The sequence below is a fragment of the Littorina saxatilis genome, linkage group LG9 (assembly GCF_037325665.1).
Source record: "Littorina saxatilis isolate snail1 linkage group LG9, US_GU_Lsax_2.0, whole genome shotgun sequence".
Taxonomy (NCBI): Eukaryota; Metazoa; Mollusca; class Gastropoda; order Littorinimorpha; family Littorinidae; genus Littorina; species Littorina saxatilis.
The window spans coordinates 40,910,479-40,936,968 of NC_090253.1; the positions used below are offsets into that span (position 1 = coordinate 40,910,479).

Here is a 26,490-nt window from a genome sequence, read left to right on the forward strand (position 1 = left end):
ATTCCTGCATGCACAGGAACTCTTATTTTCCCAGGACGATCGTAGACTGGAACCATTCGCAGGACGATCAAGTTCTGGCAGAACTCATCTGTGGAGATCTTTAAATCTCATCTCCCCTCAGTCTAGGACTTATTTACATGCGCTCCTCCCTTCCGTTGATCAAATGCTAGAAGTGGTTTTTCAACGTATTATCACAGATGCACTTTCACACAACTTGAAACTGCAAAATATGTTTAGTGTCCCTTCCTTTATCACTTTTTTTTTTATTTCACAATGTGCTCCAAAAGAAGAATTTTTTTTTTTTTTAAAAGTACAGTGGAGTAATTTCAACACGAAACAAGAGGGAAAAATTCCGGTATGTGCGAAAAAAAATGTTTCCGCTGGGGCTCGAACCCAGGACCTTCCGCGTGTTAGGCGGATGTGATAACCACTACACTACGGAAACAACTGAGAGAAGCGGTGCATTGTAATACTATATTGTACATATTGAATTGACACAAACATTGATCTCACTTCTGAACAAGCTTTTTTATTAGACTTTCGAAAATACTAAGCCAGCGTCGTTTTTCAAGCACTGAAGATTCATGTCCTCATCCCAGATTACGACAGGGCACTCTGCGCACACTGATTATTTTTAGATCAGCGACAGTGGGAAGAATTTACCCGATGCTCCCCAGCATGTCACGGTAAGAGCGACTAACGGATTCTGTTTCTCCTTTTACCCTTGTGAAGTGTTTCTTGTATAGAATATAGTCAATTTTTGTAAAGATTTTAGTCAAGCAGTATGTAAGAAATGTTAAGTCCTTTGTACTGGAAACTTGCATTCTCCCAGTAAGGTAATACTCATTGTACTGCGGTTGCAAGCCCCTGGAGCAAATTTTTGATTAGTGCTTTTGTGAACAAGAAACAATTGACAAGTGGCTCTATCCCCTCTCCCCACTTCCCCCGTGGCGATATAACCTTCGTGGTTGAAAACGACGTTAAACACCAAATAAAGAAAGTAAAGAAAAAGGCACTGAAGGGAAGCTACTCTTAAAATAAGTCTTGATCTGTCGTCTGCTACGAGTTCTGTCTGTTTTGCCTGAAATGAAAAGCAGGAATTTGTTTTTAAAGGCAGAGTAAGCCTCCCGTAAACCATCACAGATACGGTCAGGCTTTTACACACAGTACAAACACCCTTTCATTTAAACACTCACCAATTGAGAACATCCTAGGTGCCCTCCGTAAAGAGCAAACAATTTTCAAAGAATTTATTTTTGCGTGGTTTATCTTACCCCTGAGCCATCGTGAACCCGTGTGATCCAGTTTTCCCTTTTCACAATGCAGTCGTCATAGTTAGTCATTTGAATGCGACTCGACGTGAGCTTATCTACAATAGCACGTTTTTTTATGCACGAAACTGGCAACGGCTGTGGTTCACAAGAACTCTAGCGATGGCTTTTGACTGTTGAGAGGAACGGCGATTTGCACTGATAAACCGGCCGTCGTCTGCTACGACCCTTGCGTGACCCTGCTTCCGGGCTTTTCTTTTTTTAAACTTTCACAACTTCGAATTGTTCTGATCTTGTCTTGATGAAAAACGAATTCTTTTATGATTAAAGAATGTTTGTGTAACAAGCTGTCAATTTATTATTTAGATTTTAAAAGTTAGGTCTAGCGCAAAAACGAGGCGCCGTTGTTGTTAACGGAACAAGTCTACGAAAATAAATTCTTTGAAAATGTCTCACGCTCGACAGAAAGCAGCCAGGATGTTCCCGTTCGGTGAGCGTTCAAATGGAAGTATGCTTGTACTGTATTTAGACGCTCGGGGAGCTCTGTGATGGTTTACGGGAGGCTTACTGTGCCTTTAAACATCAGTAATTACAACAGAGGGTATGCTACTGTCGAACGTTAAAGGTGGGGGGGGAGGGGGGCTAGAGGACAACATGCAGAAGAATGTAAAAACCTTGTGACTGCATGCCGGCGATCACGGTTTCCATTTCGGCCGTTCTGTCCTGAAACTGAGCCGCATGAACAGTATACATATATAATTATATTTTAGTTTAGACTGATACAAGGCGCCTTTGCTCACATCAGTGAAACATGCCATCCATTTCCAATTTTGTTTTGTATCAACATCTGTAAACATCTCCACTTATAGAAATTATCAATGTGAGTGAACTTGGCGGACTGAGTCAGTGATGACAAGGCACTGGTTCTGCATCTTCAGTCAGTATCTCGAGTCATTAAAACACGGAATATATAATAAGCTGAAGAGTTTTAGCTATTTTATTAACAATTTATGGCTTATCCTTGCTTTTAAACATGATCAACTGGTGTCAGCAGCCACTCATTATTTCTTTTAAAGTTAGTATTAATTTCATTTTTTTTTCTGACAGCCGCGGGGGGGGGGGGGGGGTTCCAGAACCCCTGTAACTCCCCCCCCCCCCCCCCCTAATCCGTCCCTGGTGTGTATGTGTATCATGATGTCTGAGTGTGTGTGTGTGTGTGTGTGTGTGTGTCAGTGTCACAGTGTGTGTGTGCGTGTTAGCTTGCGTGTGTGCGGCGCCTGCACATGTGCCGGGTACGTGTGGCCGGTACGTGCGGTGCGCCGGCGCGGCACGCGCGTTCGGCCAGTCAGTGTGTGTGTGTGTGTGTGTGTGTGCGTGTGTGTGTGTTGGTGTGTGTGTGTGTGTGTGTGTGTGAGTGTGCGTGTGTGTGTGTGCGGTGTCAGTGCATGTCGCAGTGTCAGTATGAGTTTGCCGGTGTGTGTGTGTGTGTGTGTGTGTGTGTGTGTGTGCCGTGATGTGTGTGTGTGTGCCGTGTGTGTGTGTGAATGTGTGTGTGCCCGGTGTGTGTGTGTGTGTGTGTGCCCGGTGTGTGTGTGTGTGTGTGCCCGGTGTGTGTATGTGTGTGTGTGTGCCCGGTGTGTGTGTGTGTGTGCCCGGTGTGTGTGTGTGTGTGTGTGTGTATGTGCCCGGTGTGTGTGTGTGTGTGTGCCCGGTGTGTGTGTGTGTGTGTGTGTGCCCGGTGTGTGTGTGTGTGTGTGCCCGGTGTGTGTGTGTGTGTGTGTGTGTGCCCGGTGTGTGTGTGTGTGTGTGTGTGTGTGTGCCCGGTGTGTGTGTGTGTGTGTGTGTGTGTGTGTGTACCCGGTGTGTGTGTGTGTGTGTACCCGGTGTGTGTGTGTGTGTGTGTGTGTGTGTGTGTGTGTGTGTGTGTACCCGTGTGTGTGTGTGTGTGTGTGTGTACCCGGTGCACGGTGTGTGTGTGTGTGTGTGTGTGTGTGTCGACAGACAGAGTCCTTATTTGAACCGCGGCACTTTAGTACCTACATATGACTTTACTCTATGACAATGGCATTATAAAGTTCTGAAAACTGAACACGTGCCGCCGCAGAGGTCATACAAACCTTATCTCTATTGCTGAACCATATTGAAGTGTAGAGAACTCAGTTGACTCTTTTGCTAGACAGTGCTAGTGCTAGCTGTGTTCCCATTTCTGGAAACTGCGTTCATCTTTTTTAACTTGACACAAAATGGACGCACTTAGGCTAATTGTGTTAGTTATTCCTGCGTTGGGTAAGTCGTTTGTGTTTCTTAATGTTTGCTTACTTGTTTGTTCATTTAAAGTCTCACCTTCTGAGCAGATTAAACGATTGGCGTTGCAAATAAGGTCGAGATTCTATAGATTCTAAAGACTGACACCTTCATTCCTACTCAGTCCCGTATAAATGATCATGAAAATCACCACGGCTCTGTTTAGGATCAGTTTTGCATGAGAGAAACACAGCTGTTTCTTTGAAACATATTAAAGGCACAGTAAGCCTCCCGTAAACCATCACAGAGCTCCCCGAGCGTCTACATATAGTACAAGCATACTTCCATTTGAACGCTCACCGAACGGGAACATCCGGGGATCCTGGCTGCTTTCTGTCGAGCGTGAGAAATTTTCAAAGAATTTATTTTCGTGGACTTGGCCCTCAACAACAATGGCGCCTCGTTTTGGTGCTGGACGGCTGTTATGCCGGAATACCGGAAATCACGCCCGGACAGTAAGCCTCCCGTAAACCATCACAACTGTCAGGCTTTTACACACAGTACAAACACCCTTCCATTTGAACGCTCACCAAACGGGAACATCCTAGGTGCCCTACGTAAAGAGCGAGCAATTTTTAAAGAATTCATTTTGCAGATTGTCTCAAACACTTTTTGGACCCATCCTGAACTCAGGTCAAACATGAGTTACTTCCCTTCGGGTCTCATTCTATCGATGTAAACTGGCGATAGCCGTGAATCGATGATTATCAAAATGTTTTTGGACCGTGGTGCGTTTTTGCGCTAGACCTAACTTTTAAAATCTAAATAATAAATTGACAGCTTGTTACACAAACATTCTTTAATCATAAAAGAATTCTTTTTTCATCAAGACAAGATCAGTACAATTCGAAGTTGTGAAAGTTTGAAAAAAGAAAAGCCCAGAAGCAGGGTTACGCAAGGGTCGTAGCAGACGACGGTTTATCAGTGCATATCGCCGTTCCTCTCAACAGTCAAAAGCCATCGCTGGAGTTCTTGTGAACCACAGCCGTTTGTTTCGTGCATAAAAACGTGCTATTGTAAATAAGCTCACATCGAGTCGCATTCAAATGACTAACTGACGACTACATTGTGAAAAAGGAAAACTGGATCACACGGGTTCACGATGGCTCAGGGGTAAGATAAACCACGCAAAAATAAATTTTTTGAAAATTGTTCGCTCTTTACGGAGGGCACCTAGGATGTTCTCAATCGGTGAGTGTTTAAATGAAAGGGTGTTTGTACTGTGTGTAAAAGCCTGACCGTATCTGTGATGGTTTACGGGAGGCTTACTGTGCCTTTAAAAGTTCTTTCTGAGTAGAGTGAACATTTCTTTTGCTGAATATATTTTGCAAAACCATAGACACAGTTATCAGAAGAAAAAGTTATTTGAATTTTGTTTTCCACTCTACAAAGTGGTATCCAAGTCAGTGGAAGGACCCTCTTATTTGTCGTAACAGACTGGGAGCATCTATGGTGTTATAAAAGTGGTTTACTCGAGGGGAACGTATCTTAAAAAAATTAAAATAATACAAATATCAACAGTTACAGGTAAGGATATCTAATGTCTCGACTTGGACAGTTGCTGCGCAGTACAGTAAGATGGTTTCGAGTGAAAGCAAATCGGACAGCTGTTGTTATATCACCATCATTGAATTGCAATTGACATAGATTCCTCCTAGCTGTAATCAACGTATATCTAGTTACTACATTTTCATGCTTCACAATTAAAAAAAACCAACTTCTGTTAGTTCTCCTCTCCACCCTCTTCCTCTCCTCCTCCCCATAGCAGCAGCATTGACATCATCAATGTTGTTATCATCATCAATGAGCAGCAGCAGAAGCAGCAGCAGCATGACTCGGTTTGTATCGCCGGTAATAAAAGGGTTGTTTACCTTGGAAAAAATGAGGAATGCTTTCCCACGTGACATAATTCATAGGTCGATCACTAGCGAAGGTCATGGCAGTCTCCACACGTGGTCCCCATTCACTTGTGGAGACTGTGACACACCGCTCACTACAGTAATATCACGTGGGAAGGCTTGCCCCACTGTTTCAAAGAAAAACAACTTATTCACAACGCATACATGTATACCTGACAGAGTTATTTCCGAACATAATCTATCTAATTTCATTTGACGTCCAGTTTCAGCGACAGACACGTGCTTGGAGTTATTACCGAACATCATCTATTTCATTTGACGTTCAGTTTCAGCGACAGACACGTACTTGGAGTTATTTCCGAACATCACTGATCTATTTCATTTTACGTCCTGATTCAGCGACAGACACGTGGAGTTATTTCCGAACATCATCTATTTCATGTTATGTCCAGTTTCAGCGACAGACACGTGGAGTTATTTCCGAACATCATCTATTTCATGTTATGTCCAGTTTCAGCGACAGACACGTGGAGTTATTTCCGAACATCATCTATTTCATGTTATGTCCAGTTTCAGCGACAGACACGTGCATGTGTGGAGTTATTTCCGAACATATTCTACATGCATTTCATTTAATTTTATGTCCAGACAGAAACGTGGGTAGAGTTATTTCCGAAGAACATCTATTTCATTTGACGTCCAGATTCAGCGACAGAAACGTGCATGTGTGGAGTTATTTCCGAAACTCATCTATTTCATTTGACGTCCAGTTTTAGCGACAGACACGTGGGTGGAGTTATTACCGAACATCATCTATTTTATTTGAGGTCCAGTTTCAGCGACAGACACGTGGGTGGAGTTATTTCCGAACATCGTCTATTTCATTTTATTTGACGTCCAGTTTCAGCCACAGAAACGTGCATATGCGGAGTTATTTCCGAACATATTCTATGCATGCATTTCATTTAATTTTATATCCAGACAGACACGTTGGTAGAGTTATTTCCGAACATCATCTTTTTCATTTGACGTCCAGTTTCAGCGACAGACACGTTAGATAGAGTTATTTCCAAACATCATCTATTTTATTTGACGTCCAGTTTCAGCGACAGACACGTTAGATAGAGTTATTTCCAAACATCATCTATTTTATTTGACGTCCAGTTTCAGCGACAGACACGTTAGATAGAGTTATTTCCAAACATCATCTATGTCATGTTATGTCCAGTTTCAGCGACAGGCACATGCATGTGTGAAGTTATTTCCGAACATATTCTACATGTATTTCATTTAATTTTGTGTCCAGACAGACAAGTGGGTGGAGTTATTTCCGAACATCATCTATTTCATTTCATTTGACGTCCAGTTTCAGCGACAGACACGTGGGTGCGGTTATTTAATAATACAAATCAGGATATTTATATGGCACAAATCCTAAAACATCCTTCTAAGCGCCTCACAGTCACAAAAACATACATAAGTAAATAATTCTGTTCACAATTCCAAATCAAATAATAATAATACCCACCGAAAATCGTCTGTTTTGTTTCATTTGACGTCCAGTTTCAGCGACAGACACGTGGGTGGAGTTATTTCCGAACATCATCTATTTGATTTGGCGTCCAGTTTCAGCGACAGACACGTGGGCGCCTCACTACATCTCGTGTGATGGCTTCCCGGACGGGTTCCACGAGGCGGGTTGCTGGGGGAAGGCCGTGTGTGTCAAAGGTCAGCCCGTGGTCACGCAGTGTGCCGCTGACCAGATGTACGACTATGTGGCCGACACTTGTGTCAGGTAGGACTAGTCTTCGCTGTGTAAAACCTCAAATTAACTGTGCGAAGTCGACTACGCGAAGTATACTTCGCGAAGCCTTGCCCCACGGAGCTTTATTTATAGCACTGAGTTTTCGGTAAAAAGACTTCTCTAAGTCTTCGCGAAGTCGACTTTGGGCTCAATTCGGGACCGTCTTTACACTGGGAGCATAATAACAGAGGTATACAAAAAAAAAAAAAAAAAAAAGAAAAAAAAAAAGCTCATTCGTGACAACTCACTGGTATGTTCGATGTTCCCCTTTATTTCAGTGATTTTGATTTCTTTTCGTATTTTTCTCTTGAATTCAATTCGAGCCGATCGGACCATCGCAATTATGGAAATGAAATGTGTTTTGAAGCTTTGATGCGAATGATTCTTTAATAACACTTATGACTTGCAATTCGAGCGTTTCCGCTCCTCAGCAAGGCCGCTTAGGCCAAACAAAAAAAATAGGTGTGGTTACGGTAACATAGCCAAAAAAAAATAGGGTAGGTAGGTAGGCAATCACTTTTTTTTTTAAACTTTTTTTTCTAATGTGTACAAATTAAACCTACTTGACAGGGCGCTTTAATTCGCTTTCATTGCGTTTTTTGCACTCGTTTTTTTCACTCTTTTTTTTTTTTTTTTTTTTTGACAAATGTAATAAAAAGTTATAGTATCGGCCCCTAAAAATAGGGTAGGTCGGGTTACCGTAACCACACCCATTTTTTTTTTTTTTAGGCCTTAGCTTGCTAGGTTGGTCATATTCTTTTGCAGCGCATATTTCACACGTACTATCGACGGATGTCCACAGCGAAGTGAATCGAGTGACATGAAAAAGTTCACGTGCTTACTTCCTGGTGACCCACTAAGCCTATTGGGCTTTGCAAGGGTGGAGGCTTGCCTTGAAATGTAATAGTTTGTATGAAAAACTAATTATCAGGTCCTTCCAAAACATCTTTCCTTAAAAAAATTTAAAAAAAAAGATAATGGTATTCGTGTCAGGAATCAATTTAGCCAAACCTACAAGTCACTGAACGGTCGGGTTTAAAACCAAATACAAACATCAAAGTACCATTTAGGTGTCCACAATGATCTAGTGTAAAAGTGTCCCATGCACATGCAGAATGGCCAATTGTTGCAGCCTAATGTTAGTTTTATGAAGCTGTAGCACAGAAGTTCAGCTTGATTTTCTGTACCCTGATGCCTCACTCTGGTATAGCAGTGGAAATAATATGTTGCAGTCGAAGCACGACGTCGTGTAACACACACACACACACACACACACGCACGCACGCACACACACGCACGCACGCACACACGCACACACACACACACACACACACACAGTGACACACACACACACACATACACACACACACACACACACACACACATACACATATTCGACTCGTCTCGATTCCAAGTCTGCCAGAAAATATGTAGGTAAATATTGACACGAAACCTTAGTGTGAACAAAATTCATAAAGAAGGACGGGACGAAACACAATTTCGTTTTACACACAGCAGAGCACACAGGAGCAAGCAGCTACGACGAACTGTCAGGTATACGAATCAGCGTAAGGGGCTTAACTCATGCCAGGCATAGTTGATTAAGCTAACGTCATTATAGTCTCCCTTATAGAGATGATTTTTTCAGTCGTGTAACACACATACACACACACACACACACACCCACACACACACACACACACACACACACACACACACTATACCAAGGAAAATACTAATGTTGCAGTCGTAGCCAGCAGCTGGGCTCGACGTCGTGTAACATTGCCATAGACTGCAGTAAGGAGACCACAGGACGTCACGCTGATGTTGGTGATGGCTGCAAGAGTTACCACATCTGCATGGCGGGCGCCTACTTCGGCCGTATGTACTGTCCCCCGCGTGAGTACAATGATATGGTTACAATTTTTTCCCTCGGATCAAAGAAAGAAATTGTTTAAATTTAAATTTTTTATATCCAGAGTCTACGGATAAAAAAACCCGGATATAAGAAAGCAAAACAAATTCCCCTCGACTTTCTTATAAACGGGTTCCACTATATATGGTTACATTTCTGTGTCTTTATAACTGGTTGGTTGGCTGGCTGACTGGTTGGCTGGCTGGTTGGTTGGCTGGCTGACTGGTCGTCTTACTGTTAAGCTGACTGTGTAAGAGGTACTACATCTGTATGGCGGTCGCCTTCTTCGGTCGTATGTAGTGCCCCCCCCGCGTGAGTAAATTGTAATATTATATCTGTATTTAGAGCTCTAGTGTTGTTTATAATACATTTTGTACACGCCAAATGAACACTGGAAACAACACGATTGACTTAAACCTGCTAGCTTTGTATTTCTCTTCTTTGCCCTTCAATAGTAATATCAGAAATGTTTGAAGTTAGTTCCCGTTAGTTCTCAGCTGTCACGTGACTCGTGACTGCTGATCACTTCATCTGATTATAATAATTTTTTTAGAACAGCGTCCCAAAGTCAAAGAAGTTGTTTCACAAAGCGCCAACCTTCACATACGATGCTATGATAGCGTACTGAAACTAGGGCAACATCGTGTGGAAACTGAAGCGATGATTCTGATTACGAAATTCGATTCGTTCCGTAGACTTTGTAGGGGAAGGGCTCCTAATATGGACCGGCTCCTAATATGGACCACCACCAACTAACGGCGCTAGAGCGCTCAAAAAAGTGTTATTCGCTGTATTCACCCTCTTTGGATAACTTCAAAACAGTTGCGTTGCAGAAACACAAATCTCAAAACCGTTAGGCTTTTTCTCTTTTTTCACTTTTGGCAGCGTTCACTCCAAATTTGCCGCCTAAAACGGACTCGTTTCTGTCTACAGCCAAAGCTTTTATCAAACAGAAATGGCTATATATGACAGCTAAAACCGTATTTGTTACATGTTAGCAGTGTTGACCCCGAGTTTCTACTGCAAACAACAAATAATAGCAAAATCTCAAAGTATGTGCGAGTCCCCTAATATGGACCACCTTCAACAAATCGAAGAAAATAAAAGCTAAAGGCTATTTTCATTAATTCATTAAGAAGCTTGCTGGTAATAACCTATAACTAGCCCTCGAGATTTAAAAAAAATGCAACGAAAAGTCTTCTTTTCGTGGAAGTTGATAATTTCACTTATTTTCACTCTGTTTTTGCATTTAGTCAAGTTTTGCTTATTTTCACTCTGTTTTTACATTTAGTCAAGTTTTGACTAAATGTTTTAACGTAGAGGGGGGAATCGAGACGAGGGTCGTGGTGTATGTGCGTGTGTCTGTGTGTGTGTGTGTGGAGAGCGATTCAGACTAAACTACTGGACCGATCTTTATGAAATTTGACATGAGAGTTCCTGGGTATGAAATCCCCGAACGTTTTTTTCATTTTTTTGATAAATGTCTTTGATGACGTCATATCCGGCTTTTCGTGAAAGTTGAGGCGGCACTGTCACGCCCTCATTTTTCAACCAAATTGGTTGAAATTTTGGTCAAGTAATCTTCGACAAAGCCCGGACTTCGGTATTGCATTTCAGCTTGGTGGCTTAAAAATTAATTAATGACTTTGGTCATTAAAAATCTGAAAATTGTAAAAAAATAAAAATTTATTTAACGATCCAAATTTACGTTCATCTTATTCTCCATCATTTTCTCATTCCAAAAACATATAAATATGTTATATTTGGATTAAAAACAAGCTCTGAAAATTAAATATATAAAAATTATTATCAAAATTAAATTGTCGAAATCAATTTAAAAACACTTTCATCTTATTCCTTGTCGGTTCCTGATTCCAAAAACATATAGATATGATATGTTTGGATTAAAAACACGCTCAGAAAGTTAAAACAAAGAGAGGTACAGAAAAGCGTGCTATCCTTCTTAGCGCAACTACTACCCCGCTCTTCTTGTCAATTTCACTGCCTTTGCCATGAGCGGTGGACTGACGATGCTACGAGTATACGGTCTTGCTGAAAAATGGCATTGCGTTCAGTTTCATTCTGTGAGTTCGACAGCTACTTGACTAAATGTTGTATTTTCGCCTTACGCGACTTGTTGATAAGCTTCTTTAGTTTCCTGGTGTGCTTCAAATAATGCTCTCATCAACCCGAAACAGATAAATCTAAAGCATCTTTTAATTAGTCTGACTTGTACACTAAGTTGTATCATGTCATTTGAAATATAGGGGGCTTTTTACAGTGATTCATGAAGGCCGCTTCACTGGTCCATATTAGGCGCCCATATTAGGTGATTTTTTCTGTATTTAATTTTTGCTGAATGTGTATCAAAGCTATTTTACTCTAATTAGGCCTAACGGTTAACCTAAGAAAGAAGGACTACCAAGCACAAAATGAAACTTCTTTGCACGAAAACAAGCTAGTTATCAGCAATAAACAAAAAGTGGTCCATATTAGGGGCCCTTCCCCTACATTTAGTGCATGTTCAAGGGATATAACCAAATGGTGGGCGAACGGTGTTAAAAATAAAACAAAGGCAAAATCGTGCTCAAAAGCGATAATTTTGACTTTGGGCTTCGATTCATTCCGCAAACTGTATGTCAAGGGACATAACCAATAGCGGGCTGTTGGCGGAGAGAGTTAATTTTGGACACTCTTCTTAAATTCAGATTGTTTTGACCCAACCGCTTTACATTTCAGGCACGATCTTCAACGAGGCCCTACAGGTGTGCGACTACCCAGGTAATACCCCCGCGCCCTGTGGCCCCCATGCCGGGGGATACAGTGTCACCCCAGCCGGGCCCTGGCCTGAGTATACCCAAATTATCGGATGAAACGTCTGCTGCCATTGGTCCAACGAGTCATGTGACAGGTGGAACTTCCGCTTTGCTGACAAGAAGTGGTGGAAAATGAAGTGTATGGTAGTTGTTATTTTATAAAGTAAAAGAATATCCATACAATGATGGACACTTTGTTTTTCTGGTGAACGTACCTGCATCATGGATGGAACTCCACTGCCCCCTTCCCCCCCTCTCTCTCTCTCTCTCTCTCTCTCTCTCTCTCTCTCTCACACACACACACGCACACCGCACACACACACACACACCAAGGTGGAACTTCCGCTTTGCTGACAGGAAGTGGTGGACAATGAAGTGTATGGAAGTTGTTATTTGATCAAGTAAAATCATCTATACAATGATGGACACTTTGTTTTTCTGGTGAACGTAGCCGCATCATGGATGGAACTCCACTGCCCGACCCCCCCCCCCCCCCTCCCGGTACCCCTCTCTCTCTCGCTCTCTCTCGCTCTCCCCTCTCTCTCTCTCTCTCTCTTACACACACCCACACACAAGTATTCTCTCTCTCTCTCTCTCTCTCTCTCTCTCTCTCTCTCTCTCTCTTACACACACCCACACACAAGTATTCTCTCTCTCTCTCTCTCTCTCTCTCTCTCTCTCTCTCTCTCTCTCTCTCTCTCTCTCTCTCTCTCTCTCTGAGAGACAGAAAGACAGACAGACAAAAAGAGGCAGAGAAGAAAGAGAGAGACAGACAGACATATGCTGAAGAAGCTGAAACATTGCACAAGGTACTGTCGACCCTAACTTTATTCTCCCTCAATACTAACTGATCAAACCTGCATTGCATCAGAAGAACCGATGTAGTCGGGCGTATTACACAGACGCAGACGACACCGAGGGAGCGACGATAGGAAGTTTGGCAGCCCACACCTCCGGCGTCTTCCAGCAATCAAGATGGCATCCTCCTTCCACTGGGACCCAGTGTCTTTTGTCACATGTATGTGTCCCAAAAATGTACAGCCTAGCTGATTCCTGCAGTGTGGCATTCAATTATTTGTTTGACAAAATGACATAGCCTACTTGGATAGAAATCCAAAATAGATAGACTGCAAACGTTCGAAAATATTCAGTTTGTGTATGTTTCGTTGAGTCAAAAATTAAATGTTCCCAAAACTAGCCTTACTTGTTTTCTTTGTATACTGACATAGGTAAGCTATTGCTTACAAAATGTAATACGTTCGCTGAAAAGTTCCCTGTAACATTTTGGATGGGCTTTAGTGACTTACAATAAACGGTTCACACCAAAAAGAAGAGATCGTCTATTACTTGGGACAGCGAATGGTGCACCTCAAAATGTCTTGGCTCTTTTGTCTTTAATCCACTACTGTGCTTACCCTAGTATACTTAGATACATAGACCGGCACGGTTGGCCTAGTGGTAAGGCGTCCGCCCCGTGATCGGGAGGTCGTGGGTTCGAACCCCGGCCGGGTCATACCTAAGACTTTAAAATTGGCAATCTAGTGGCTGCTCCGCCTGGCGTCTGGCATTATGGGGTTAGTGCTAGGACTGGTTGGTCCGGTGTCAGAATAATGTGACTGGGTGAGACATGAAGCCTGTGCTGCGACTTCTGTCTTGTGTGTGGCGCACGTTATATGTCAAAGCAGCACCGCCCTGATATGGCCCTTCGTGGTCGGCTGGGCGTTAAGCAAACAAACAAACCAACTTAGATACATGTCTTTAGAAAGAAACAAGTGGAGAGAGTGAGGCAACAACAATAAGAGAAGAGAGTGCCCCAATCAAAATACAAGAGAGAAATAAAGCTAATTGGTCCAATCTCTTGACACACACACACAGGAATAATTGAAGATATAATAAAAACTAATTTCCCCCCAAAACACTCCATAACTTAAAATGTTATGAACAATCTTGATTGCCTTGAAAAAGTTAAAACAAAACTGGTGTGAGTAGAGGTATGATAGGGCCTATCGAGCGGACGCTGCATAAACGGCATTTTCTCCCAAAAGCACACACATGAGATCTAGAGCTCATTACTAGCTGTGGCGCCAACGACACTGGTCTCCACTGGTTATTCAGTCCCAAATCAGTTATGTCACAAGTGGATGAAATTCTGCTTCTAGTATGATAGGATTCTGGCTATGTATATGTGACCTTCCACCACGAAATGAGTCGCATGTCACCTCGCGCGATTCTGCGCTAGGGTTAATATAAGTCCGGGGAGTGTCTGGCAACAGTGTGGGGGTCACTTATAGTCACATGCTTATAACTCAGTTTTCTAAAACGGTTTTCACCACTGGATAGAGCATAAAAAACTCTTTAGGAAAATATAAAAATATGAAAATCATGCAAAGGTGACATGCGACTCATTTCGTAGTGGAGGGTTACATATAGGCCTAGCTAGTCTTGCCTTACCTTCAGGGAATACAACTCTACCATAGCCTATAAACACTCCGAGTTTATTTTCTTCTTGTACGAAAAGTGTTTAATCAACAAAACGATGACGATTTTGAATTCTTTTTTGCCAGGCCCAAAAACGTGACGGCGCCTTGCGGTCAAATGAAGGACTGTTCCAACATGGCGGACGGTCACTTCGCGGACCTGGACAACGGCTGTCACTCCTACTACACCTGTGTAGGAGGGGCTTTCGTTGGACACAACTTCTGTCCTTCAAGTGAGTATCTTCATGTGTAATGTGTGTGTGTTGGGATGGATGGTGTGTGTGTGTGTGTGTGTGTGTATGTGTGTGTGTTTTTGTTGTTGTTTCTTCTTGTGTGTATACACTAAGATGGATAAGGCACTAGCATATGTGTGTGTTTGTGTGTGTGTGTGTGTGTGTGCCGGTGTGTTTGTGTGTGTGTGTCTGTCTGTCTGTCTGTGTGTCTCTGTGTCTGTCTGTCGATCTATAGGTCTGTTTGGCTATGTGTGTCTGAGTCTGTTCGTTGAGAACGATAGCCACAGTTAATTCTTTACCCAACAGACTAACTACAAAGGATGATTTTTTCCCAGGTGGAATCTTTGTCATGCAAAACAGTAAACGGTTAATCTCGATTTTCATATATTTTAAACAGAAACTTTAGGGAAACAGTCATAACTGATTGAATTCACAAAGTTTACGATTTCCTTCTTCACATGCACCCGTATTTTGCATTTTGGCGATAGTTTCTTTCGCGTCATTTGATTGGCTCGTTTTTTTCAGGTCTGGTTTTCAACGAAGACAACAAAGCCTGTGATTGGCCAGACAATGTCTCACCACCCTGCGGTACACACACAGGAACAATGTCGCCGTGAAAATAAGTGACAGCTTAGATTTGTGAACGCTTATTTATGTATTTATCTTCTGATATATGTTGAACATATTCATTTCGTAGGCCTAACTCATTTTTACAGAGATATCAATTTATTAGGCCTAAAAAAAAAAAAGGTGTGGTTACGGTAACCCGACCTACCCTATTTTTAGGGGCCGACCCTATAACTTTTTATTACATTTGTTAAAAAAAACAACAACACAAAAACCAAGAAAACGAGTGCAGAAAACGCAATGAAAGCGAAAGCGCCCGAGTCGCACACTTATTTCCATGTCAAGTAGGTTTAATTTGTACACATTAGAAAAAAAAAGTTTAAAAAAAAAAGTGATTGCCTACCTTCCTACCCTATTTTTTTTGGCTATGTTACCGTAACCACACCTATTTTTTTGGGGGGGGGCCTTATCACAGTTTTTCACTCCGAATGCCCGTTGGCAGCTGAAACGCTATTTAAGAAGAGAACATTTAGACATGATTATGTATAATCTAGTTTTATTAACAAACACTATTATCAAACAAAACGGTTTAGTTTTGGGACGGGCAGCCTGCAGTGCATTGCGAACTTAGGAACAAGCTTGATTTCAAGTGGTGACCCTGCAAATATCGTAATATTTTTATTTTTTTTTAGAATAAGCATGACATAATGTAGGCTATACCTGGACAGAGTTTCAGCTTGTTGTGCGTTTACGCATTGTGAAAGAACACCCGAAAGCAGCCATTGTATAATAGTGTTAATGAATATCGTCATATCGTCCCATCGTCTGTGTGTGTGTGTGTGTGTACGTGTGTGTGTGTGTGTGTGTGTGTGTGTGTGTGTTTGTGTGTGTGTATATATGTGTGTGTGTGTGTATGTGCGTGCGTGCGTGTGTGTGTGTATGTGCGTGTGTTTGAGAGAGAGATGCATTTTTTAAAAGAATTAATTTAACAGCTCGTCTATGTAAAGAGCACAAGTGTTTCAAAGTGTTTGCACTTGCAGAGTCCCACACTGTGGACGCATAATCAATAGTTGATTGAATATATGCCTGAAAAAACAGATTCCGTGTGCGTAGGTCTAGAAAGTGTTTAATTTTTGATAACTGATATATTTTTTTAGAAGTAGTTTTACAAAGTGTATCTAAATGTTTTGACCAGAGAGAGAGAGAGAGACACACCCACACCCACACACACACACCTTATTCTATTCTATTCTATTCTATTCTATTCACACAGTAGCCGTCTACAGATAGACAGACAGACAGAAAGACAAAAAGACAGACAGACAGAGACAGACAGACAGACAGACAGAGACACAGAGAGAAAGAGACACAGAGACAGAGAGAGCACCGAGATCCACCACCACCTCCACCACCCTGCTCCCTTCATGCCGGTGTAGGATCCGGTCCGGTCCCCCCTCTGAAGTAGTCCCCCGGGGGACCAATTCGTGGCAAAAACTGCTCTATAATGGTCCCCCCTTAGACATCCAGCCTCGTTTTTCTTGTTACAATGTTAGTAATGTTACCAGCAATTTTAGAGAAAAGAAAGGAAAGAATCAGAGACTGGTTTCATTTCTTCTTATCAGTATTTATTTATTATTCATTTTATTTCATGTGATTTTTCTTTTGAACGGCATTATAAATCAGATCTATTTTATTTTCTGCAAAATATAGTCAAACAAAGAGATTGCTGTCTGTGCACTACATAATACCGGACGAAGATATAGATTGAAAATGGCTTGAATGCCTAAGAAAAACGAGGCTGGATGTCTAAGGGGGGACCATTATAGAGCAGTTTTTGCCACGAATTGGTCCCCCGGGGGACTACTTTAGAGGGGGGACCGGACCGGATCCTACACCGGCAAAGCCCTTGAAACTGTTCACAACAAGATCAGGGAAACAAAGGAAGGATGAACTAACGTCAATCTGGTTTTGACAGCCACACAACAATCATAACACATCCTCACCATATTCTCACCACCCACCGCATCCACGCATACGGCCAATGGCGAGAAAATTGAAACCCAATTGATTGTTGCACGCCGAACAGACCAGGAATAGTGTGGCGGTTGACATTTCTCCTTGTCCCACTGTGTTCGCCGCAAATATTCCTGTTGTCTTCCAGCCGCTTGCACAAGAAATAATGTCGCCTTGTCTTGATACAAGAGCACGTGAGAGCCGTTGAAGAAAAGGGGCCATTTGTCGCGAAGAATCAGTTTCTTTTGCTTGGGTTGAGTTGGGTTTTTGTTGTTGATGAAGTTTGCCGAAATTGAAGGCCTGTTATTAAGAGGTTCTTTCTTTCTTTATTTGGTGTTTAACGTCGTTTTCAACCACGAAGGGTTATATCGCGACGGAGAAAGGAGGGGGGGGGGGGGAGATGGGATAGAGCCACTTGTCAATTGTTTCTTGTTCACAAAAGCACTAATCAAAAATTTGCTCCAGGGGCTTGCAACGTAGTACAATATATTACCTTACTGGGAGAATGCAAGTTTCCACTACAAAGGACTTAACATTTCTTACATAGGCCCTACTGCTTGACTAAAATCTTTACTAAAATTGACTATATTCTATACAAGAAACACTTAACAAGGGTAAAAGGAGAAACAGAATCCGTTAGTCGCCTCTTACGACATGCTGGGGAGCATCGGGTAAATTCTTCCCCCTAACCCGCGGGGGGTTTATTAAGAGGTGGTTACAAGGTCTGACGACAACAATAGCAGAAACAGTAACAACAACAACAACAACACCACCACCAACACCACCACCACCAACAACAACAACAACAACAACAACAACAACAACAACAACAACAACACAAGGGGGGAAGTTATCACGCTAAACAAGAAGGGAACACAGTCATTTCTGTCACAAGTTGTGAACACTTTATGACATAGGACATAGTTCTACTAGCGAAAGAGGCACACATAACAAACACATAGTGTTCACAGCGTGTTCATTTGAACACTATTTATGCTGCATTTGCCAGCTGAACTTTGTACAATGTCACAAAGAGTTCAACTAAATTGTTTCAGAAATGTTTTTTAAAATGTGTTCACTTCTGTGTAGAATAGAGCGTTGCTACCTGTACTACATACTAGGCCAAAAAAAAAATTGTCTGTTTAGGGTAACATGACCAAAAAAAGTAGGGTCGGTAGGTAGGTAGGGTTTTTTGGTTTTTTTTGTTTTTTTTGTTGTAAATGCTATGTTGGTGAACATTCACTTCTTATATTTGATGAATACATGTTTCAAAACTAACGTATAAATAAAACAGAGAGAAAGGGAGAGAAAGAAACGCCAAATGTCTCTTTTTAGCATTTTTACCTCTTTTTTTTTTTTTTTTTTTGAAATCAAAAAAAAGTTTTTGGGTCGGCGCCAAATCGATAGGGTCGGTCGGGTTACCCTAAACAGACAATTTTTTTTTTTTGGCCCTACCATCATCTCCGCTACTGATCAGAAGAGTAATTGTAACGCGACCCCACCAATGCATATGGGAATGTCGCTAAACCTGGAACAGTTAAGGAGAAACAGGCGTACCAGACAAAAAAAGTAGTATTGCAAAGCGTTTTTTATATTGTCACATACTAGACTCTATCAGTAAACAAACGAACAACATAAGATAAAATAAAAGTCACACAACTCATCAAACTGACCATTATAAAAATTTCTGCATTTGTTCCAGGTTGGACGCATGGGTGTGTAAAGTGGAACACTGTGTTGTCAAACTCGGAACACATGCAAAAACACACTGACTCTCTTTCTAGCTCTGTCTGTGTCTCACACACACATATATACACCCACACACTCTCAATCACACGCACACAATTACACATTGCCACACACACAAGATAAATTCATACGTCATAACATTTTGATTTAGCCATCTTATTTAAATGTCTGTTTTTCCACATAACATTGGATTTTTACCAAAGAAATAGTAAATTTGATAACAATTAATGCCTCAAATGTGAAAAAAAATTATAAATAAGGGCTAGGTCTAAACAAATCGGAAAAAAAACCTGTTTTTGTAAAACATGAAAAAAGAAGCTTTTGTTTTCTACTTTCAGTGCAGTCCTCGTGTGATCAATGCCGTGTGTATACTGCTGGCACTGTATAATGTTCAAAGGGGTGTTGGTGCCACACAAGAAGCAGTACCAAGATATTTCGCAGCATAAAAGTCGTGACAGGAACACCAAATGTTCTTGATGCGCAACGCAAACCCATTTCCCCGTTTCTGACAGCCGACAACGCGCAGCCCATTTCTTCGGGTAGCCACCGTCCGGGTCCCAAAAGACTGTAAAACAAATCAATCAAGCATTCAATAAAAGGTATAGAAGGAAAAAATACAATAAAACTGAAAAGAGAATTGAGTACGTGACTAAAACGGTTCTATGCTAAATGCCCCCCGGACAACTGCCCCCCTCCCACCCCCCGGACAACAGTACTGCCCCCCGGACAACAGTACTGCCCCCTGGACATTTGCCCGCCTAGGACAATTGCCCCCCGTGACAATGAATTGCCCCCCATTCTTGTCTGTATGTTTAGCGAGTTATCAAGTGTTGTATTGTTGTCTAGAGAGTATTCATAGGTAATGGAAGTCTATAATTTGTTTTCTCAACGATATCTATATAATGCTTCCTGGTTTGAATACACACACACACACACACACATACACACACACACACGCGCGCGCGCGCGCAAACACACACACACATATACACACACACACACACACACACATATACACACACACTCACACACATATAGACACATACACATAAATACTGTAAACACCCAGACAAAGACAAACTGACAGACATACACACAGACAAACCGACACAGACACTTGCACGCCCACACTTACGCCCGCATTTACACCAGCAAACACACTCACACATACACACACACACACACACACACACACACACACACACACACACACACACACACACACACACACACACACACACACACACTCTTATTGAAGTGAACGGCTTTTGCAAAAACTTGCACGAAGAGTGGTGAGAAAAAAATTGGGGGGCAGGTGTCCGGGGGGCAGTTGTCCTCCCTCGGTGGGGGGGCAGGTGTCCGGGGGGCAATTGTCCTAGTAGGGCAATTATCCGGAGGGGGGGGGGCAGTTGTCGGGGAACAATTATCCAGGGGGCAATTAGCCTGCCACGGACTAAAAACACCAGTGTTCACTTTATCGTTTGATGAGGGTAAGATGGAACAGAATGCGTCAAAGCTGGAACACTGTTCCATGTTTGCCTCTATATGTGTTCCAGCATAGCCGCATGGCACCTGCATGGATTTCGACTTTAGCTGTAGGATACATGTGACGTTTCCAATCTTTTTTCCCCGTTCATAGTGTAACACATTGATGTAGGTTTATAATAGCAATCAACATTTTATGTGAACGTATATAGATAAAGAGTAATAAAACGAATTCTAGACAATAGAAATAAGAAGAAGAAGGGAGAAAAGTTAAAAAAACGTACCTCTTCTTTGGTTTTGCCGCAGTTGCCATTTTTCTTTTTGCAATAACATCGGGAGGGGTCACTAGACATTTCTGCTAAAAAAAATTTCATGAATTGTTTCCCGTTGACCGCATATTGAGGTGTTCCAAGTTAGCCGACTGTTCCGGGATTGGCGACTTTCCCTTACTTGAGACAGTCATTCCATCTTCCCAATTTGTGACTTTCCAATTTATCCCGATGGTCTTAATGATAAAAATAGGGAGATTGTGAAAACTACTTCCAAGAAAACTCGTTCTCTAAAACAATTAACACGTGCCAATGGCCAAAATAGCTGCAGGAACAACAATATTGAAGCAAAGAAACCAAAACAAAATACTATTTCCTTTGAAATCAAATTTGCGGCTGAAAGACTTCACTCCTTTAAAAAAAAAATCACACACAACAGATTTCTAACCGGCAACAAAGCCACAAAGCCTTTCACAAATAAAATTCAAGCAAAAAACAAAACCTCCTTTACAAAAACCATGCTGAAACAGCTCCCCAAAGCCAAAAAGGTACCTTTTGCTAAAGGTCGGTTCACAAACGTGTATCTGCTTTCCTCTGAAACAAATAGTTGTGCGTGATAAACCTGCCCTCTCGTTCGGAGGGGTCACATATAAAAGCGGACCCCTTTTTTCTCAACTCGAACAGCAGGAGAGGGACCATGGCCATCTGCCTTTAACTATCGATTTCAATTCTGGACACTTTGGCCATTGAATCAAAAAGAAGCAACTGAACTTTTATTAAGAAACTGAAGACTTGAAAACATCAACGATGAACGCGATTCATTGGGTGGCCATTGCTTTAAGCTTGGCAACTTTGTGTTACGGTGAGTGATTGTTTTATTTTCATTCTGTTCATTTAGATTGATTCACTTTGAACATTTTTGTTTAATCATAGTGAGTAGTTTGTATTTTTCTGTATTGTGAGAAACAATTATCAAACGGTGTCATTTTTGTCATCCTATTATCTTGTTATTACTTATTTTTGATGTATATCTTGTGCCTAGAAAATTTGGTGTATTGCAATTATTCCGCATAGCGTTGAAACATAATAATTAAGTCATTTTTTAATTGATCCTATATTTTTGAGCAAATCATTTTGTGCTATTGCAAAGTATGCTTTGTATTGTTTTATTGAACTTTATTTTAAATGAATATATAAAGATATGTTATTTTGATTCTTCTATCATTTCACTTTGTACCTCACGTGTTGTGTCTTGCAATCTTTTTCCATAGTATAAATTTGAAGTGTGCAATGAGCAGGTTGAGTGGGGGAAACAAATCTACATTCAGGGCTGTCATCAGGATTTATTTACTTTTTTTCTTTGTCAAATTTGCCAAAAAAGCCATTATGATTTTGGAAAGTTTTAGAGGTCTAAGGTAGCCCTCAGTGCTTGCTACCTGTCCCCAACCTTAGAAAACTTCGGCAATTTGACATACGCTTGGTCATATTGGCCCTGCCGTCATATTACGATTCTCGGCCCCGTTGATCTTGTATAAACTCCACACTGAACAAAAAAAACAACCTTCGATAGTACTGATGAGCGACCTTGGGTACCTTACATTCATGGGGCCAAATTTTGTATTTAACTTAGAAATTTGATTCATCCAAAAATGTTTCCCTTCTCATTCAAGGGACGTAACCACTCGGAGGACTGGGTGGCCGAGTGGTAACGCATTTGCGCTCGAAAGCGAGAGGTTGCGAGTTCGACCCTGGGTCAGGGCGTTAGCAATTTTCTCCCCCCTTTCCTAACCTAGGTGGTGGGTTCAAGTGCTAGTCTTTCGGATGAGACGAAAAACCGAGGTCCCTTCGTGTACACTACATTGGGGTGTGCACGTTAAAGATCCCAAAATTGACAAAAGGGTCTTTCCTGGCAAAATTGTAGGCATATATAAAAATGTCCACCAAAATAGCCGTGTGACTTGGAATAATAGGCCGTGAAAAGTAGGATATGCGCCGAAATGGCTGCGATCTGCTGGCCGATGTGAATGCGTGATGTATTGTGTAAAAAAATTCCATCTCACACGGCATAAATAAATCCCTGCGCCTTGAATATGTGCGCGATATAAATTGCAAAAAAAAAAAAAAAAAAAAAAAAAAAAGCCCTGCGCTTAGAACTGTACCCACGGAATACGCGCGATATAAGCCTCATATTGATTGATTGATTGGTACACATTTTCGAAGAAATCGATTTTTTGGGTGAAATCTATTACATTTCACAACCAATTTTCTTCACATGCAAGAAACTGACATGCTTTTTGTCCTTAAATAATTTCACTTCATTAATTTTACCAGGAAACAACATTTCAGTCTCCAGTATAAATCGAGGGGGTAATAATTATGACGGCAGGGCCAATATGACGGCGTCACACCGGCCGCCGATGCCACACGGCATTCCTGTCATTCAGAAAGGTGCCTGAAGTTTCGGCATGAGTGAATAGCTTTAGATGGCATATTGAAACAATTGTATTTGTTCTTTTCTTTTTAATGAAAAAATAGAACAAAAATTCCTTTAATACTCACAGTATTCGTCATCACTCTTAGTCAGATATCAAGGCGTTCCAAACAACTAGACAAAACCTATTACGACTGCGTGGGTTTGACGGCCTGTGCAAAAAAAGAATATACTCACTGTGCTTATTAGGGGGGAATCTAGTCACAATAATTTGCAAATTTTTCTTCAATATTTTTTTTTTTTCCCCGTTCAAAGTTGCCTTTATTTGCAAACATGTTTCACGGAATCGCAGTACATGTTTACACCGCCATGCTACACGACATTCGCGCCATGGGATAGCTGCGATATCTCTATTTACAACATGCACGAAAAATTAGAAGAACTTTAATTCAATCCCTCCAAAGCTCTGTGCAGTTGAAAACAGACACCAAAGAAATAGTTATACGTGTATTCACTTATTTTTTTTTTTTTTGTGCGTGCGTCAATTTTATTCAAATAAATAACTACAATTAACAATATCTCATACAATGAATTAAATACAACTTATCGAGTACAACAAGCTAACTTTTTTAACGTTTTGTTCTTCGAACACTCACACAAAAATGCTTCTTATCTGTAACTGCCTATTAAAAATACTTTCCAACGGTAAAAACGAATTTGTTTTTTTATATATACTGACGCACATCTTTCCGATTAAGAAAATGTGGTTCAATTTATACATAGTTGCCTTTTTCACCATTACAAAATGCATGCCAAATAAAACATCACTAACTTTCAAAACAATCTTAATTTCTAAAGTACGAAAAATAAATTCTTCAATAAACTTCCAGAATTTGTATACAACCGGGCATTCAAAAAAGAAGTGTTCAATGAAATCAGTTACGTCACAACAGTAATTACATTTATTAGTTTCCGTTACTTTCATTTTACACAGGAGAATGTTGGTCGGATAAATGTTGTGCATAATTTTCCAGTGTAAAACTCTTAATCTAGTCTCTTGTGTTGACTGATAGGCAACTATCCAAGATCGTTCATCAATTTCTACATTAAACTTTCTCTTCCAAAATCCTCCGGAACATGGTACATCTGTTTTCATATTCATAATCTCTTTCCTATATTCTCTGGCACTTCACACATTTTTGCCGTTAAACAGTGGTAAGGTAATACAAACATCATCAGTCATATTTACAATATTTTATTCCTGGTTTTTAGTCAAACTGTAAGAACGGGCGAACAGACGACACTTTATTACGACTTTACGAGGAGATCTGAATGACGGTCTGTAAATATAGAGGACTCTACTCACACAAATGTCACAAATGTCCTTCAATTTGGTTTAGATTTTTCTGCAAATATTGAGGCGTGTCAAAAAATGGGCGGCCCGACGACAATAAATTACGACTAGTGTTGCAGGCCTGGAGTAACGGTCTGTACAGCAGTTGGGTACTGGACTCACTGTAGGAATATTTAGGGGAATCTACTCACAAAAATGTCACAAGTTTTCTTCAATTTGTTTTGGATGTCTAAATTTCAGGCGTGCCAAAGAACGGGTGACCAGACGACACTTAATTACGACTTGACGAGCAGGTTTGGATGACTGCCTGTACGCAGGGGGCTCAGTGAACTCACTATATACTTAGGGGACTCTATTCACAAAAATGTCACAAGTTTTCTTCTATTTGTTTTGGATTTCTCTCCCAAATTTCAGGCGTGCCAAAAAACGGGCGACCAGACGACAATAAATTACTAACTGTACTTAGGGGATCCTACTCACAAAAAAATGTCACACGTTTTCTTCAATTTGTTTTGGATTTCTTTCCCAAATTTCAGGCGACCTAAAGAACGGACGAAACGACAAAACTTTCTACGATTGCACGGGACTGGACGACGGTCTGTACATCGGGGACTGCACTCACTTCTACCGCTGCGCCAATGAAACGACCCGGATGTTGCCATGCCCGGGAAATCTCGTGGTAAACGAGAAGCAGATGTGGTGCGACTAGTAAGTCTGACATTTTGTGTTTTTTCTTCGTTATAATCAGAGGTGGGTGGGTGAGGGGGGAGAGGGTTCTTGAGTTTCCAGGGGGTGCACCGAAAAGTTTGCCAATTTTGTTCTTCCTTTCCTGCTTTCTTCTTCTTCTTCTGCGTTCGATATTCATGGCCGTCATATCTTCAGGTCGGTGGCTGCCATGAAGTCCGCAGTCTTCTGCAGTTCGGCAGCGGGTCTTTCCTGCTTCAAAGCAAAAGTTTTTGGAAAGCATCCAGTGATTTTTTTTCTCTTGTTGGATATAAGATTTTTTGTTTAAGACAGTACAGCCTCATGATGGAATGATTAGCAACCCTGGTTCTCTTTGTCTTCCATGGAGTAAAAGGACGCTTCATACACTTTTCTTGATTACAATGCGCTGCGGTAATGCTGTCTCACAGAAGCAATTTCTTATTGGGATATGCCTCTTAGAACACCCCCAAAATGCCCAACATTCGTTTTTGCCAGGGGGTTGAGAAGTGGGGTGGGTCGGTGGGAGGTGGCAGGGGGGGAGGGGGAGGGGCTGCGTCCCCCTGGATCCCCAAATAATAAGGACGTGGCCCCTGCACACCACCTGCGGACGCCTTTTATTTTTTTTTTAATTTCAGAGTTAGCACCCCAGCTATTCACCAAAGTTATTGACCCTTCCAGTTCATTCTAAATTTCAAACGGTATGGATAAGCTCCCATTTTCGAAGCCTAGACAGCCCTCCGCCACCGCGGTTACCTTGGTCCGGTCCTGCTGTACCTAATCATGTCTGTCTCTCGATCTCCCTTCTCTCCTCTCTTTCTCTCACTCTGTAGTTTTTTTTAATTTCAGTTGCCCTCTTTAGAGCGAGATTGAGCTGGTTGTAAAAAAAGCATGTACATATGCATGCTTATCAGTTATCATTGTTAATAGTAATAAATCTTTGTCTTGTTTTGTCTTGCCTTATCTCAATGTCTTCCGATATAACAATGACAAAGCACAATCATCTTAAAAAATTTTTTAAAAAAAAAGACTGTTAATGAGACAAACAATGTTGGTTTCAGTTGGATCTGTCTCCGTCTTTATTTATTTATTTTTTATTCATTTTTCAATTCTCTGCTTTTTGATTTAGCTTTTTGCTTCACTTTTTATTTGTCCTGAAGATAAACAAACTCCATAGGCGAACATTGTGACGTTTGTACGTGTGCTGTCCTTGTCTTGGTCAGTACAGAATTCATTTCTTT

General features: G+C 41.3%; 3 protein-coding genes, 1 long non-coding RNA gene and 1 other non-coding gene across 6 annotated transcripts in view; 4 read left to right on the forward strand and 1 right to left on the reverse strand.

Annotated features, from left to right (window-relative positions):
* Positions 1-372: 372 nt before the first annotated feature.
* Positions 373-445, reverse strand: Trnav-aac (transfer RNA valine (anticodon AAC)). The gene has a single exon. It is a non-coding gene; the product is annotated as a tRNA-Val (tRNA).
* A 2,954-nt stretch (positions 446-3,399) lies between these two features.
* On the forward strand, positions 3,400-12,155 carry LOC138976098 (uncharacterized). Its single transcript, XM_070348921.1, has 4 exons — positions 3,400-3,557; positions 7,061-7,229; positions 8,986-9,137; positions 11,893-12,155. The coding sequence occupies exons 1-4, from the start codon at positions 3,515-3,517 to the stop codon at positions 12,024-12,026; spliced, it is 498 nt and encodes a 165-aa protein (XP_070205022.1). The 5' UTR covers positions 3,400-3,514; the 3' UTR covers positions 12,027-12,155.
* Positions 12,156-14,438: 2,283 nt separating this feature from the next.
* Positions 14,439-16,012, forward strand: LOC138977203 (probable chitinase 10). The gene is made up of 2 exons (XM_070350107.1): positions 14,439-14,679; positions 15,205-16,012. The coding sequence occupies exons 1-2, from the start codon at positions 14,565-14,567 to the stop codon at positions 15,294-15,296; spliced, it is 207 nt and encodes a 68-aa protein (XP_070206208.1). The 5' UTR covers positions 14,439-14,564; the 3' UTR covers positions 15,297-16,012.
* Positions 16,013-17,574: 1,562 nt separating this feature from the next.
* Positions 17,575-26,490, forward strand: part of LOC138976123 (uncharacterized) — a 34,631-nt gene continuing 25,715 nt past the window's right edge. Inside the window, exon 1 of the long non-coding RNA XR_011458882.1 lies at positions 17,575-17,621. This is a non-coding gene — a long non-coding RNA (uncharacterized lncRNA). The remainder of the gene's footprint in view (positions 17,622-26,490) is intronic.
* The window catches only part of LOC138976117 (uncharacterized), a 7,016-nt gene continuing 1,953 nt past the window's right edge, over positions 21,428-26,490 (forward strand). The window contains exons 1-2 of one of the 2 annotated variants that reach the window (XM_070348944.1): positions 21,428-21,624; positions 25,084-25,255. In XM_070348944.1, the coding sequence (XP_070205045.1) occupies positions 21,570-21,624; positions 25,084-25,255 (227 nt within the window). In that variant the 5' untranslated portion in view covers positions 21,428-21,569. The remainder of the gene's footprint in view (positions 21,625-25,083; positions 25,256-26,490) is intronic. The other variant, XM_070348943.1, reaches the window with a different exon arrangement.

Excerpts from the sequence above, each read along its gene's own strand:
- LOC138977203 (XM_070350107.1), top strand. The coding sequence starts at position 14,565 with ATGAAGGACTGTTCCAACATGGCGGACGGTCACTTCGCGGACCTGGAC. Across the intron at positions 14,680-15,204 it reads ACACAACTTCTGTCCTTCAA|GTCTGGTTTTCAACGAAGAC; the intron begins GTGAGTATCTTC and ends CGTTTTTTTCAG.
- LOC138976098 (XM_070348921.1), top strand. The coding sequence starts at position 3,515 with ATGGACGCACTTAGGCTAATTGTGTTAGTTATTCCTGCGTTGG. Across the intron at positions 7,230-8,985 it reads GTGGCCGACACTTGTGTCAG|TCGTAGCCAGCAGCTGGGCT; the intron begins GTAGGACTAGTC and ends CTAATGTTGCAG. Across the intron at positions 9,138-11,892 it reads CCGTATGTACTGTCCCCCGC|GCACGATCTTCAACGAGGCC; the intron begins GTGAGTACAATG and ends TTTACATTTCAG.